The sequence below is a fragment of the Pelobates fuscus genome, chromosome 13 (assembly GCF_036172605.1).
Source record: "Pelobates fuscus isolate aPelFus1 chromosome 13, aPelFus1.pri, whole genome shotgun sequence".
Classification (NCBI taxonomy): domain Eukaryota; kingdom Metazoa; phylum Chordata; class Amphibia; order Anura; family Pelobatidae; genus Pelobates; species Pelobates fuscus.
The window spans coordinates 70,001,106-70,014,002 of record NC_086329.1 but is presented as its reverse complement, the minus strand read 5'-3'; the positions used below and the strand labels follow the sequence as shown (position 1 = coordinate 70,014,002).

The following is a 12,897-nucleotide window of genomic DNA, read 5'->3' as shown; positions in this document are numbered from 1 at the left end:
AATCTCTCAAAGTTAGCAAGTCCTGCTGTGTCAAGCACACACATGGAAGACTAGTAGTGTGGCTAGTAATAGGGCAAAGAATATAACACTTTAAACAAATTTATATCTATTCATTTACTAACCTCAATATATTGATGAAAAATAATTTTGTTTTTTTTTAATGTGAAAATGGTAAAATGTGGTTTAAATGTGTGGAAATGGTTCCTTACGAAAACATGATTGGCCCAAAACTTTTTTTGTTTAAATAACTATTGTTCATTTAATTTTTACATAGTCTCGGGAGCTAGAAATATCCTTATATTGGCATGATCAGAGATCACTGTGTGCCACAAAGACTCTGAAGTTGGAAGAATTCCTGTTGAACCCCAAACAGGAACTGTGTCTACAACTGGAACCACAGGGCACCCTTTTCATCAAGGTGAGAACCAATCTCTGGCCACGATAAATTTATAGTTATATTTTAATGTAATAATACAGAAAACAAAAGAATGATTACGTTACACAACTTTACAATTAAAAGATAGTGGATTTTCACACTTAGTGAATAAGTGTATAAATATAAATCAAACTGTACTGAAGTGTAAACTGAAATGCACAACTTAGGTAACAATAGGTGATTTGAAAGCATTCCTTAAGTCAGCAATAGTAGTAACTTGGATTTTTAGCTTAAAGGGACTCTGTTTTCAATTCATGCAATTTGCCATTTATTGAATAAACCTTTGTATATACGTCATATTACCTACATTACCACTTATAGCATCTTTAGCAATCTTTGACTTTTTTAGATAAAGGACACTATATTAAGTTATAGACTGTCTAAATAAAGGGCTTCACTTATTGTGATTAGCTGTAGAAGAACAGATTTGAAGCTGTTTACTTTTCCATTTGTGTGTCTGTTTTTATGTTGGTTTGGCAAAATAAGATATTATCATTTACTTCCTGCAGTTAACTCTTTCACCTTGTTTTGGAATAGGTGACGTTTTCCAGTCCTTTCACCCAGAAAAGGCCAAAGCTTCAAACAATTAAGAAATTAATCTCCTCAAAACAAGGTAAGTGTATGTTTAACATGCCTCGTATTAAATAGCAAACTGCCCATGGGCCTTTAAAGGCATCTATCAGGCAGAAATTATTATTGATTGGTTACTGACAAGCGGCGAACCCTTGTACCCCAGTACTAGCCCCCAGTGTGATAGAACACATCAAGCTTGTCAAGCAGTGTGAATGCACTCAGTAACCAGTGTGGGGTTTCACATTTCATTATCTTACAGGTAGAGAAACTGATACATATACATCCATTCTAACAACCATACTGCAGGATGTACATCTTATAACATATACAGTATACACAGATTAAATTACTTATACCTACCTGAAGATCATCATTTTCACTGGATGCCATTCCCATTAACGACATTGGTATTATTGGTTATTGTAATATTATAAACCATAACTCACAATTAATACATTCAAATAAAGTTCTAGGCTTGGAGATTGTGTTCCTTCTTTTTTTTCCTATGCTTTTACTTTAGAGTTTTTGGATTATGATGTAAGCAATTAATACATTATTGATCTCTGTGTATCATATACAATACTCAAGTTATGTTCTGTGCTACTTTTATAGAGGAGACCACCGAACCAGCTCCACTGGAGGATGCAGCTATTGATGCTCATTCGCTGCCAGAATCGGATACTAAGAGCGTGGATTCATCGGCGCCGGCTGTGGATACTGAAACGGAAAAGACCATCCAGCCAGCTCCAGAAGAAGATGTTGTTACTGACAATCCTATATTGCCAGTAGCCACTGAGAGCATGCGCCCATTAACACCTGATGCTGATACCATTACAGAAGAGACCTTCCAACCACCTCCAGTGGAAGCTACAACTATTGACAATGTACCAGTAGTGGACACTGAGAATGTGGATTCAACACTACCAGCTATCAACACCATTAGTACAGAAACTATCCAACCACCTCCAGTGGAAGCTAGAATTTTTGACAATGCTCCACTGCCAGTAGCAGTAGAGGACTCTGTGAGCATGGAACCATTACCACCAGCTATTGTAAGCTTGCTAGAAATGACAATCCAACCAGCTCTAGAAGTTGATTTAGTTACTGACCCTACTCCATTGCCAGTAAAGGACACGGACAGCGTGGAGCCATCGGTGCCAGCTGTTGATGAAATTACAGAAAAGACAATTCAACCAGCTCCAGAGGAGGATGCAGCTATTAATCCTCAATCACTACCAGTAGAGGACTCTGAGAGCATGAAGCCATTGCTGCCAGCTGACGATGAAGATACAGAAAAGACAATCCAACCACCTCCAGAGGAGGATGCAGCTATTAATCCTCAATCACTACCAGTAGAGGACTCTGAGAGCATGAAGCCATTGCTGCCAGCTGACGATGAAGATACAGAAAAGATAATCCAACCAGCTCCAGAGCAGGCTGTAGTAATTGACACGCCTCAAGTGTCAGCAGTGGACAATAAGAAAGTGGAATCATCACCACCTGGTGCTGCTACTGATATGGAAAAAAACATCCAAACATCAACAGAGAAAGATGCAGTTATTGATATTGATAACATTGCAGAAGAAACCACTGGACCACCAAAGGGTTTAGTTCGTGACGCTGTTCCATTGGCAGAAGCAGATGTGGAAAATCCATCATCATCAGCTGGGTATTGAGATATTCATCTTTCTCATCAATGCTGTTAACGTATACTGTGTGTTATAGTAGAATTTTGTTTTGGGTCTTTGTTTTTTCATGGGGGAGGGGACTGTATGTAATTTTAAATATATTTAAAACGTGTTCTTTTCTTTGCAGTATTCAGCAAGGAGCTCGGCTGAGCATTCAGGATTTTGATTGTCTCTGTGTGCTGGGAAGAGGAGCATTTGGAAAGGTGGGTTATGGTGTGAATTCCACTTTCAATATAAAAGGTGTCAAGATAAATGCTAGGTAACAATATATATATATATATATATATGTATTTTGCATTTCAGGTTCTGCTTGTTGAGTACAAGCGTACAAAGAGCAAATTTGCTTTAAAAGCCCAAAAAAAACAAGACATAACTGGAACTAAAAGAGTCCCAAGGTCAGTAAATGGAGGGTACTTATCATCCTAATTTTTTGATTAATTTTTGGATGGTGATACTATTTGTCAGTTTTTATTTGTGTGCAAGAGTTGCCTTTAAAAAAGTGATTAATTGGGGGCAAGGCCTATGCCTCATGGTAGCTGGTTGCCATTTAAAATAAGAAAAACTACCACAACAAGAGGACTTAGTCTTAAAGTAGAGCGACAAAAGTTTAAAAATAAAATCAGAAAGTATTATTTTGTTGAGAGAGTAGTGGATGCATGGAATAGCCTTCCAACTGCGGTGGTAAAGGTTAACACAGTAAAGGAGTTTAAGCATACATGGGATAGGCATAATCCTATCCTAGCCATACGATAAGGCCAGGGACTAATACAAGTATTTAGAAAATTGGGCTGACTAGATGGGCCGAATGGTTCTTATTGGTCACATTCCATGTTTCTATTTGCATCTTGACAGTGCTCCTCACAATACTCCTATTTTAAGCCTATTCTTGAGGCAATCTGCATTCACAATCAACACATTCGGTGCCCTACCAGCTGCTAACACTGAATGGTACGGTCCGGTTTTTAGAGGTGCCGATGCCTTTATCTCCGGCGGAGCCGATGAGGCTTAGTGAAGGCACCAGGCAGGAGAGGCGGCCAGTCTTCTGACCTGTGAAGCACAACTCTCTTGCAAAGACCTACTGTGTCCCCCCTGGGCTGGTGGGGGTTATCCCGGTCCCCACTGCGCTACCTGTCACCTGTCTGGAATCGTACAGCAGTGTATTGGAACGCAACTCTGAATGCAGGATGGTGGAGGTACTCTCCCATCAGGGGCATGCTGTAAATATGACAGAGTAGCCCTGGAGTGACCCCGTTGAGCACTCTATGATAATATTGGAAGCTATCTTTAACGACTTCTGGCCTAAGCTAACAGCCCGAGAAAAACTGTCCCGGCTGAATTCCCGATCTCGAGATCAGAGGCGACAGACGCGAGATGGTGACAGGACCCTGTGGGCATTACTCAACCGCAAGCAACTGCTCCTCGTTTCCACGATACTCCTGGGCTGAAGGTCAATAAGGGCTTACTCACCTTGCATCAACCACACCAGCAATCAGCGATAAACCATACCACTCTTCTGCTGTCCCTTAGATGGGAAGGACTTCAACTTTGTCATTTCTCAAGCCCGTGGATCAGGGATCCAGGCCTACACAAAGGCCTGGGGCTATGGAGTTGCCTTGCCTCACCGTTCTATTACAGCTATTCTTCATATCCAGAGACTGGGAATTGGCTAAACATGGGACTCACTACAGCATATAGCCATTACACCTCCTGTATGAGCTTTGCTGGGATTCCTGAAGGACTCCAACTCCCATTCTGCCTTCAGCTGTTCAGTCAAAAAATGTTATCATTGACTTTACTTTAGTCTTACATTTTTTTTTGTATTTTTTTTTCGTATAATTTATGTTGCGTGGATGAGACACTCTGGTAGAGCTTTTAGATGCAGTAGTACTCCTCTGGGTAATGGCTTAGCATGTGATTTAGCATTCTTACCCTATGTTACTTCATCAGTTGTCACCGTGTCTGGACAAGCTACTCGTTAGCAAGCCTCTATCTTAATATATACCCAGACATGACTCTAGCTTGTTATTACTATATTCTAAAAATGTGCGTTTACTCTACATGCCATGCTGAAGCTTTATACAATTTCTTATTGCTAGGCTTGTAAATGTTGTCGTGGCACTACAAGTATGAATGTTATTATTTGCACAGCAAAAAAAAAAAGTGATTAGTTGAATTATTCCATTTTTATTTCCAAGGCTTATATGTGAAAAGGAAATCCTACATACTGTGAGCGAAGTACAGCATCCTTTCCTTGTTAACATGTTGGCAAGTTTCCAGACTCAGGGTCATTTTTGTTTTTTAATGGAGTATGCCGCTGGTGGGGACTTAATGACCGATATTAGGAACAACAACTTTCAGCCATTTTCCACAACCAGAGCTGTGTAAGTAACAATAGTTTTGGGATTATGGAAACGGATTGTCGCAGTTTGGTTGGTAAAGGGTGCTGACTGCAGCAGCAATCACCGTAAGTAGGAAATTAATACCCATATAAATACAAAGCAATGAGGAAAGATAACAAGTATGTTAGCTACACGAAAACAAGTGGGTAACACAAATGCAAAACAAGAGAAAAGGGAAATTTAATATGAGGAAACTGGAGGCCTCTGGGTCTCTGACCTTCTGGACACATGATCTCCAGGAGCAGGACACAGGGAGCAACTCCAGAACAAATCCAATGAATTGACACAGAAAGGGCTGGGCTACACTAAAGAGGGAGAACATCATCCTAAGGAAAGGCCTGCTGGGGACAGTCAGATCTCTTCAGTCTGAGGACAGCAGCCTGCAACAGCACCACAGAAAGGTGTTGGCAGTATGAGGTACTGCACCAAACTGCAGAGATCAGAAAACCAGCCAATATTCATGGACTCGTGACACCAAGCTAGACATCCTAACCAAATGTAATAAAGGGACACTATAGTCACCAGAACAACTGCAGATTATTGTATCTGTTCTGGTGAGTAGAATCATTCCCTTCAGGCTTTTTGCAGTAAACACGGTCTTTTCATGGAAAATGCAGTGTTTACATTACAGCCTAGTGATAACTTCACTGGCCACTCCTAAGATGGCAGCTGGAAGTGCTTCATGGGAAAGTGCTGTACAGTGTACAGTGCCTCTGCATGGAGACAATGAACTTTCCTCATAGAGATGCATTGATTCAATGCATCTCTATGAAGAGATGCTGATTGACCAGGGCTGTGATTGGCTTGTGCTGGCCCTGATCTGCCTCTTTGACAGTCTCAGCCAATCCTATGGGAAAACTATGTCAGCCAAGCAGGCAGATCAGGGTCAGAGGCAGCTGCAGACTTGAATACAAGTATGATGTTACTCTATTTAGAGAGACCATGGGGCTAGATGGTGGATTTAACACTATAGGGTCAGGAATACAGGGTTGTGTTCCTGACCCTATAGTGTTCCTTTAAGGTGGACTAGAAATTTGAAAACAAAATCAAAAACAGATTAAGCTGACTGTTAATACAGAAGATACAAGACATTGCAGGAAATATATCTGAGCACAGATTGACACATGATTGGTGGAATCAAAATTTTCAATGGTACAAAAACTTCATTTCCTTCCCTAAAATGAAACTAACTTATTCTCTTTTCTACAGGTTTTATGCGGCGTGTTGTGTGCTCGGCCTGGATTTCTTGCATCAAAACGATATTGTTCACAGGTAAGTGTACAGGAAAAAATAAAGTTGAACATACATAGTGAACAAAGAGCTGTGTGTTGCAGGCGCTTAGGTAGTGATTATGGTAAATTGCAAAACGCTACAACACTCTGGTGGGAGTCCCTTTCACCCACCACAAATTTGTATAGTAAAATAGAAAGGGAAAAACGCTAACAGCAGTTCACCTTAGGAGTGGATCATTCAATAAATTTGTTATACACCTACCCTTAGAAGGGTGACTTGATGCTGTCTTAACAAAATTGCGTGTAGTACGTCCAATTCAGGTAAAAGATTTTATATCTTCTGTATTTATGTGTATATGTACCTGAATTGGACACAATTTTGTAAAGACAGCATCAAGTCACCCTTCTAAGGGTAGGTGTATAACAAATGTATACATACATAGTGTCCCCATAAATATTATCTGTGTTATTTTAATGTATTGTGATCAAAATGCTGTGTCTGTGGTTTGATTGATTAGTTATGTTATTATGTTAACTGTTTGTCTTATAATAGTTAAGTCTTTAAATCTAATCTTTAAAAAGGCTAAAAAAAAAACCATGTAATTCAAGTGCCTCTAGTGATATTGAAAAAAATAAAAACTATTTTTCTGTATTTTAAATCCAGAGATCTCAAATTGGAAAACATTGTAATTGACATAGATGGATTTGCCAAAATTACAGACTTTGGTCTTAGTAAACAAGGTAAAAATTAGTTTATATTAAACAAAAGTCATTTCTCACAAAGTTGCAGAATTTTACTTTACCTTCAGATAACATCCAACTGCAAACCGAATTAAAAGTATGTATGAAACACAAACCGTTACTCACTAAAGTCCGATTGGCTTCGTACTTAATGGGGCAAACCCATCTGACTGAAATTTGTCAGAAATGCAGCGAAATTTTCCAAAATTCTTTCCCCTAGGCATTTATAGAAACCAGAATGAAAATAGTTAAAGCCTTGGCAACTGCAAGGGTTAATTATGTTGCAGTTGGTCAAAATATATAAATAAAAACCCTGTGGGGACCATTAAGATCCCCATATGACTATAAGGAAGTTTAAAACCTCCCCCTTCCCTTAACTGCCATAGGGACTGTTTAAAACTAGTGACTGGGCAGCCAATGTCCATAGTAAATAATTGGGAGCACATAGTCCCTTGTATCCCCACCTGTAGGCATTTGGTGGGGGGCTAAAAATCAATAATGCAGGTCGACAGTTGGTGGAAGGCTACTCATTTTATACTGGGAGAACCTAATGTCCCCACCACATTCATTAGTGCTGGGTAGGGGCTCTAAATATTTAAAGGAGCGCTAAAGGATCAGGAACACAAACATGTATTCCTGACCCTATAGTGTTAAAACCACCATCTAGCCCCCCTGGGCCCCTCATGCCTCCCTAAATATAGCACAATCTTACTTGTATTCAAGCCTGAAGCTGTAGCTGTGCATATGCTGTTTGTCTCAGACTAGCAAGCTGCCTGCTGGCATCATCAGAAGTTGTTGCCAGAGCCAATCACAATGCTTCACAATAGGATTGGTTGAGACTGTCAAGGAGGCAGATCTGGGGCAGAGCCAGCACAATTCAAACACAGCCCTGGCCAATCAGCATCTCCTCATTGAGATTAATTGAACCCATGCATTTCTATGAGGAAAGCTTAGTGTCTGCATGTAGAGGGAGAAGACACTGAATGTTTGGATGCATTTTAGGCAGCCATGACCTAGAAATGATCTCTAACAGCTATCGGAGGAGAGGTCAGTGAAGTTATCATTAGTCTGTAATGCAAACACTGCATTTTCTCTGAAAAGACAGTATTTACAGCAAAAAGCCTTAAGGTATTGATTCTATTCACCAGAACAAATTCAATAAGCTGTAGTTGTTCTGGTGACTATAGTGTCCCTTTAAACAATGGGGGTTGAACATGCCATTGTCCAACCCTCCCCCAAAATTGATTGTCACTATTGGGTCCCCAATCCCCTCTTTTACAATGAATTACACCTACCAACCCCTTTCATTATAATAAAATTGGGAGGGAGGCATTAAAACTAATATCTTTGAAAGAAAATAAATTATACTTCTCTTCTGAAGTCTTTTTTTCTTGTAAATCTTATCTTCAGCCCCAAAAAGGCTACTTTAGTATCCATCATCCTGCAATGTAACACTTACAAATCCCAATTGCAAAAACCTGCCCACAAAATTATAAACCTGACACAACTTAAATAAATCTTTCTTTGTCCTGCGAGGGCTAGTGCAATATGAAGCTTTAAAGTGGGAATTGCCTTTATAAAGGCTTTCCCACACATTGAATTCTCATTAGAGCACTCTGATTGGTTGGCTTGTCAGCCACAGATTCGTAAACACCATGTAAAACTTTATACAAAATTACAGAGAGAATCTGCAGCTGCAATGCACCAACTCCTTGCAGCAATATTCTAATATCACTTATAACATATACTGTATATCAGCAACATCTATCTGTATCATACAATAGAAACAGAGTGTTGGGAAAAGTGAAAATCTGGTGCTGCTATCACCTACGTGCACCACTCAACACATATACAAGTGAAACAAAGTGAAATATAAAATGGTGAGAGCACTCTAAAATATTTAAAATTACCAATACTTCATAGGGCTTATTCCTGTCTACTGGGAATCTGATGTTGTACCATCTGATGTTGTCTTAGTCTTTTGTTATAAGTTAAAGTCTCAGATCTGTCTTGTAGCGTTGGCCGGCAGCACAGGGCTCACCGCGGTACTGGAACTTGAATTTCAGGTTCCGGTTTCCGGCGGGACTGAAAGGAAGTGTCAACATCTATCAGTATATTTACCGATGCACATTTATCTTTTCTCTTTTTCTGAGGGATGGGATATGGAGAACAAGACAGAACATATTGTGGCACCCTGCATTACATGGCACCGGAAATGGTTTGCGGTAAACCATACACAACATCTATTGACTGGTGGAGTCTCGGTGCAGTTATTTATATAATGCTGTGTGGAATGGTAAGAATAGCTCATTTTTACCAATTTGTAGGATTCCTCGTTTATAAACCAAAAATACCTTGTGTGATGTCAAACAGTCCATTGATAATAGTGATAGCATTTCAAACTGTAGACTGGTAGGGGTTAAAGGGAAACCTGAGCACCATAACTACTACAGCTCATTATACTGTGTATCTAAATATCAGAACCCAATAACTCCCTCTTCACTTTATCCAAACTTATTTTAACCCTATAGAAAAAAAAAACAAAAAACAGATGTATGGTACAAACAGGCGCTGTGTAGATGTAACGATAAGTGCTGCTAATCTCCACAGTGAAAACAATCAGTAAATTTTACAAATATATTCAGACATAAAAACTAAACTAAGTGGACAACGCACTTGTGTGATATCAATCTATGAAATAAACATTTAGCACAATAGTGAGCACTAGTGGTGTGTAAGGGTAAAAAAATAAGGAATATACCATGTATATGATATCCCAAATGTCTCTGTAAGGGGAAATACTCCAAATAGTGTAATACAGTTTGAACATAAAATAAATATAAAAAATAATGTTATTGTTGCATTACACTTAATGAGCCTATGTGCAACTGGCTCAGGTAATTCAACATATGTGGGATGGAAATATCCCTGGAGTCAACTGTCTTGCAGGTTCACCTGGTGTCTGGACGATCGTTGGGTGACTTTCTCAGCAAACACTCTTGCTTGTGCTCTTGCCCTGCTTCCCCGCTCTCCCTGACAGGGCTTGTACGAACACTGGCTCCAGTGCTTTGTTGACCTTCCTCCCCTCTCTGTGTCCCCCGACATGCCCATGTCCTTATTTATTTATCCGCACACACCACTAGAATGTTAACTATTGTGGTGAATGTTTTTTTTCTAGATTCATATCACACAAGTGTGCTGTCCACTTTGTTTAATTTTAACCCTATAATACTCTCTCAGTTTATTTATATTATATTTATTGGTTCTGCTTTGGCAAACCATTTACATTAGACATTACCCACCGTAGATCCCATGCCAACCCTGCACTTTTTCTAACTGTAGTTTTTCTATTAGTATCCCTTCTCAGGTAACAGAAGAGAGGTGAGGTATAATATTGTCTATTCAACGCCGCACTATCCGAGGTTCCTGACTGCAGAAGCACGATCAATATTAAGAAGTGTAAGTTGCCAACACATAGTGCTTTCTAATTTAGATAGATTGAGTTAGCTCGTTCTTGGACCCTCCAGGATTAAAGTTCCTGCTTCTAAGCAGTACTACTCTTATGGCTTATCATGCTATAATGATTCCATTGTGTGTGAATGTGGGCTCGGGCAGTTTGATTTGTAAGGCTCTGGAAACACAGCTGGTCCTGTGTGAATATTCGGTGTGTTAGATTGTAACAGAGAACAACAAGCAGTCACAAACACATGGATCTAGTTACAGAATAAAACCGGTTAGAATTCCATGTGGTGAATGAAATAATAAGCATGACTAATACCATCGATCAGGGCAGAGCTATGTCCGGGCACCAGAACACGATGCCATGGCGATATGGTGCCTTCTGTTCATTGAGCTCTGTACTAACGTATACAGCCTGAGCTCATAAAATAAGATTTTACAGAACCTGCAAGAAAATGCCTTTAATTCTCAGTTTTTTTCAGTTAAAATAACATTTTCCATTTTTCTAAATTTTCTTTTACAGCTTTTGCATAAAGATCCCAAAGTCCGTCTAGGAGCCAGCGAGAATGATGCCTGGGATCTGAAGAGCCACCCTTTTTTTAAAGTATGTCAAATAGAAAGACACATTCTAGCAGCTAAATAAATATTAGGTTTTAGTTGAGATTTTTAACCAAATATACAATATTTCTGGAGTTCATGTACCGTATTTAACGGCGTATAACACGCACTTTTTCTCCCTGAAAATAGGGGGAAAATCGTGGGTGCGTGTTATACGCCGATATCCCATAATTACTTACCTGTCTTGAAGCGTGGGCCGGTGTTCAGCGCGCACTGCGGTACTGGAACTTCAATTTCAGGTTCCGGATTCCGGCGGGACTGAAAGGAAGTGTGCACATTGTGTGCACACTTCCTTTCAGTCCCGCCGGAAACCGGTACCTGAAATTGAAGTTCCAGTACCGCGGTGTACGCTGTGAAGCCGGCCCACGCTTCAAGACAGGTAAGTAAATATGGGACAAGAGGGAAAGTGCACTAGGGGATACTATGCGAGGGGGGGGGGGGGAGAATACTATGGGGGGGGGAGAATAATATGGAAAGGGGGGGGACACTATGGGATGAGGGGGGGAAGAATACTATGGAAAGGGGAGGGAACACTATGGGATGAGGGGGGGAACACTATGGGAGGGGGTGGAGAATACTATGGGAGGGGGGGAGAATACTATGGAAAGGGGGGGGAACACTATGGGATGAGGGGGGAACACTATGGGAGGGGGGGGGGGATACTATGGGAGGGGGGGGAGAATACTATGGGAGGGGGGGAGCACTATGGGATGAAGGGGGGGAAATTTCCTGGAATTTCCTTCTGAAAATAAGGTGCGTGTTATACGCCGATAAATACGGTATTTTATATTTAATCATTCAGGGATCATAGGAAAATTATACCCAGCATCTCCTTGTCCCTATGGAAAAGCCACCCCTATTTTCATATCTATTATTCTATATTCTTAGTTTACTGATTGTATAAGAGTACACACTACTTATCTTCCTCATCCTTTTCCCTTAAACTTTTTGAATTTTTAACAGCAAATAGACTGGTTCGCATTATTGTTTAAGAGTGTCAGGCCGCCATGCGTACCATCCATCGAGGGACCAGACGACGTCCGCTACTTTAATAGAATGTACACATCATGCGCCCCCATTCTGACACCGCCAGGCGAGTCTGAGTCACTATCTGATGTAGAGCTGGAGCTATTCAAAGATTTTGACTGGGTTTCCGATAGGATTTAAAGCTGGAGATAGACATGGATGGACTTCGCTGGAATCATCATATTAGCATTGTTATTTATTCCAATAAAAGTATTATTATTTCCAATTGATTCAGTATCTAATTGTGGATAATGTGCATAATAGATGGCATGAAGATCAATTGATTAATAGAAATAAAGATAGAGGAAAAGTAAGAAAGAAAATAGAAAAAAGTCAGCAAATGTTAAAAGGGAACATGCCTTCCTGGAAAGGGTGTTTGTATGAGTCTCATACATTGCGAACAGTAATCAAAAATTGGATCAATTTCACTATACACTAATCAGCCACAACAATTAAACCACTGACTGGTGAAGTGAATAACATTGATTATATCATTAAAATGGCACCTTGTCAAGGGGTGGAAATTATTGGGCAGCAAGTGAACCGTCCGTTCTTGAATTGACTTGTTCCCCTCTCCATTCGGTTATCCATCTCCCCCCACCCCCTGTTTCCTGAATAATGACGAGAGTCTCTCTTTTTTACCCCCCGACCATCCCCTGGCTTGTTAACTTCAAATAACTAATTAGCTCAAGTGCTTTCCCTTGGTGGCTGCGATTTGTTTAACT

The 12,897-nt window shown here is 40.1% G+C and overlaps 1 protein-coding gene across 1 annotated transcript in view; it reads left to right on the top strand.

The window, feature by feature from the left end:
• The window catches only part of LOC134582605 (serine/threonine-protein kinase N2-like), a 57,829-nt gene extending 45,516 nt beyond the window's left edge, over positions 1–12,313 (top strand). The window contains exons 10-19 of the mRNA XM_063439272.1: positions 275–418; positions 974–1,049; positions 1,622–2,678; positions 2,825–2,956; positions 4,893–5,078; positions 6,306–6,368; positions 6,993–7,069; positions 9,223–9,365; positions 11,052–11,132; positions 12,110–12,313. Of these exons, the coding sequence (XP_063295342.1) occupies positions 275–418; positions 974–1,049; positions 1,622–2,678; positions 2,825–2,956; positions 4,893–5,078; positions 6,306–6,368; positions 6,993–7,069; positions 9,223–9,365; positions 11,052–11,132; positions 12,110–12,313 (2,163 nt within the window). The remainder of the gene's footprint in view (positions 1–274; positions 419–973; positions 1,050–1,621; positions 2,679–2,824; positions 2,957–4,892; positions 5,079–6,305; positions 6,369–6,992; positions 7,070–9,222; positions 9,366–11,051; positions 11,133–12,109) is intronic.
• Positions 12,314–12,897: the final 584 nt, after the last annotated feature.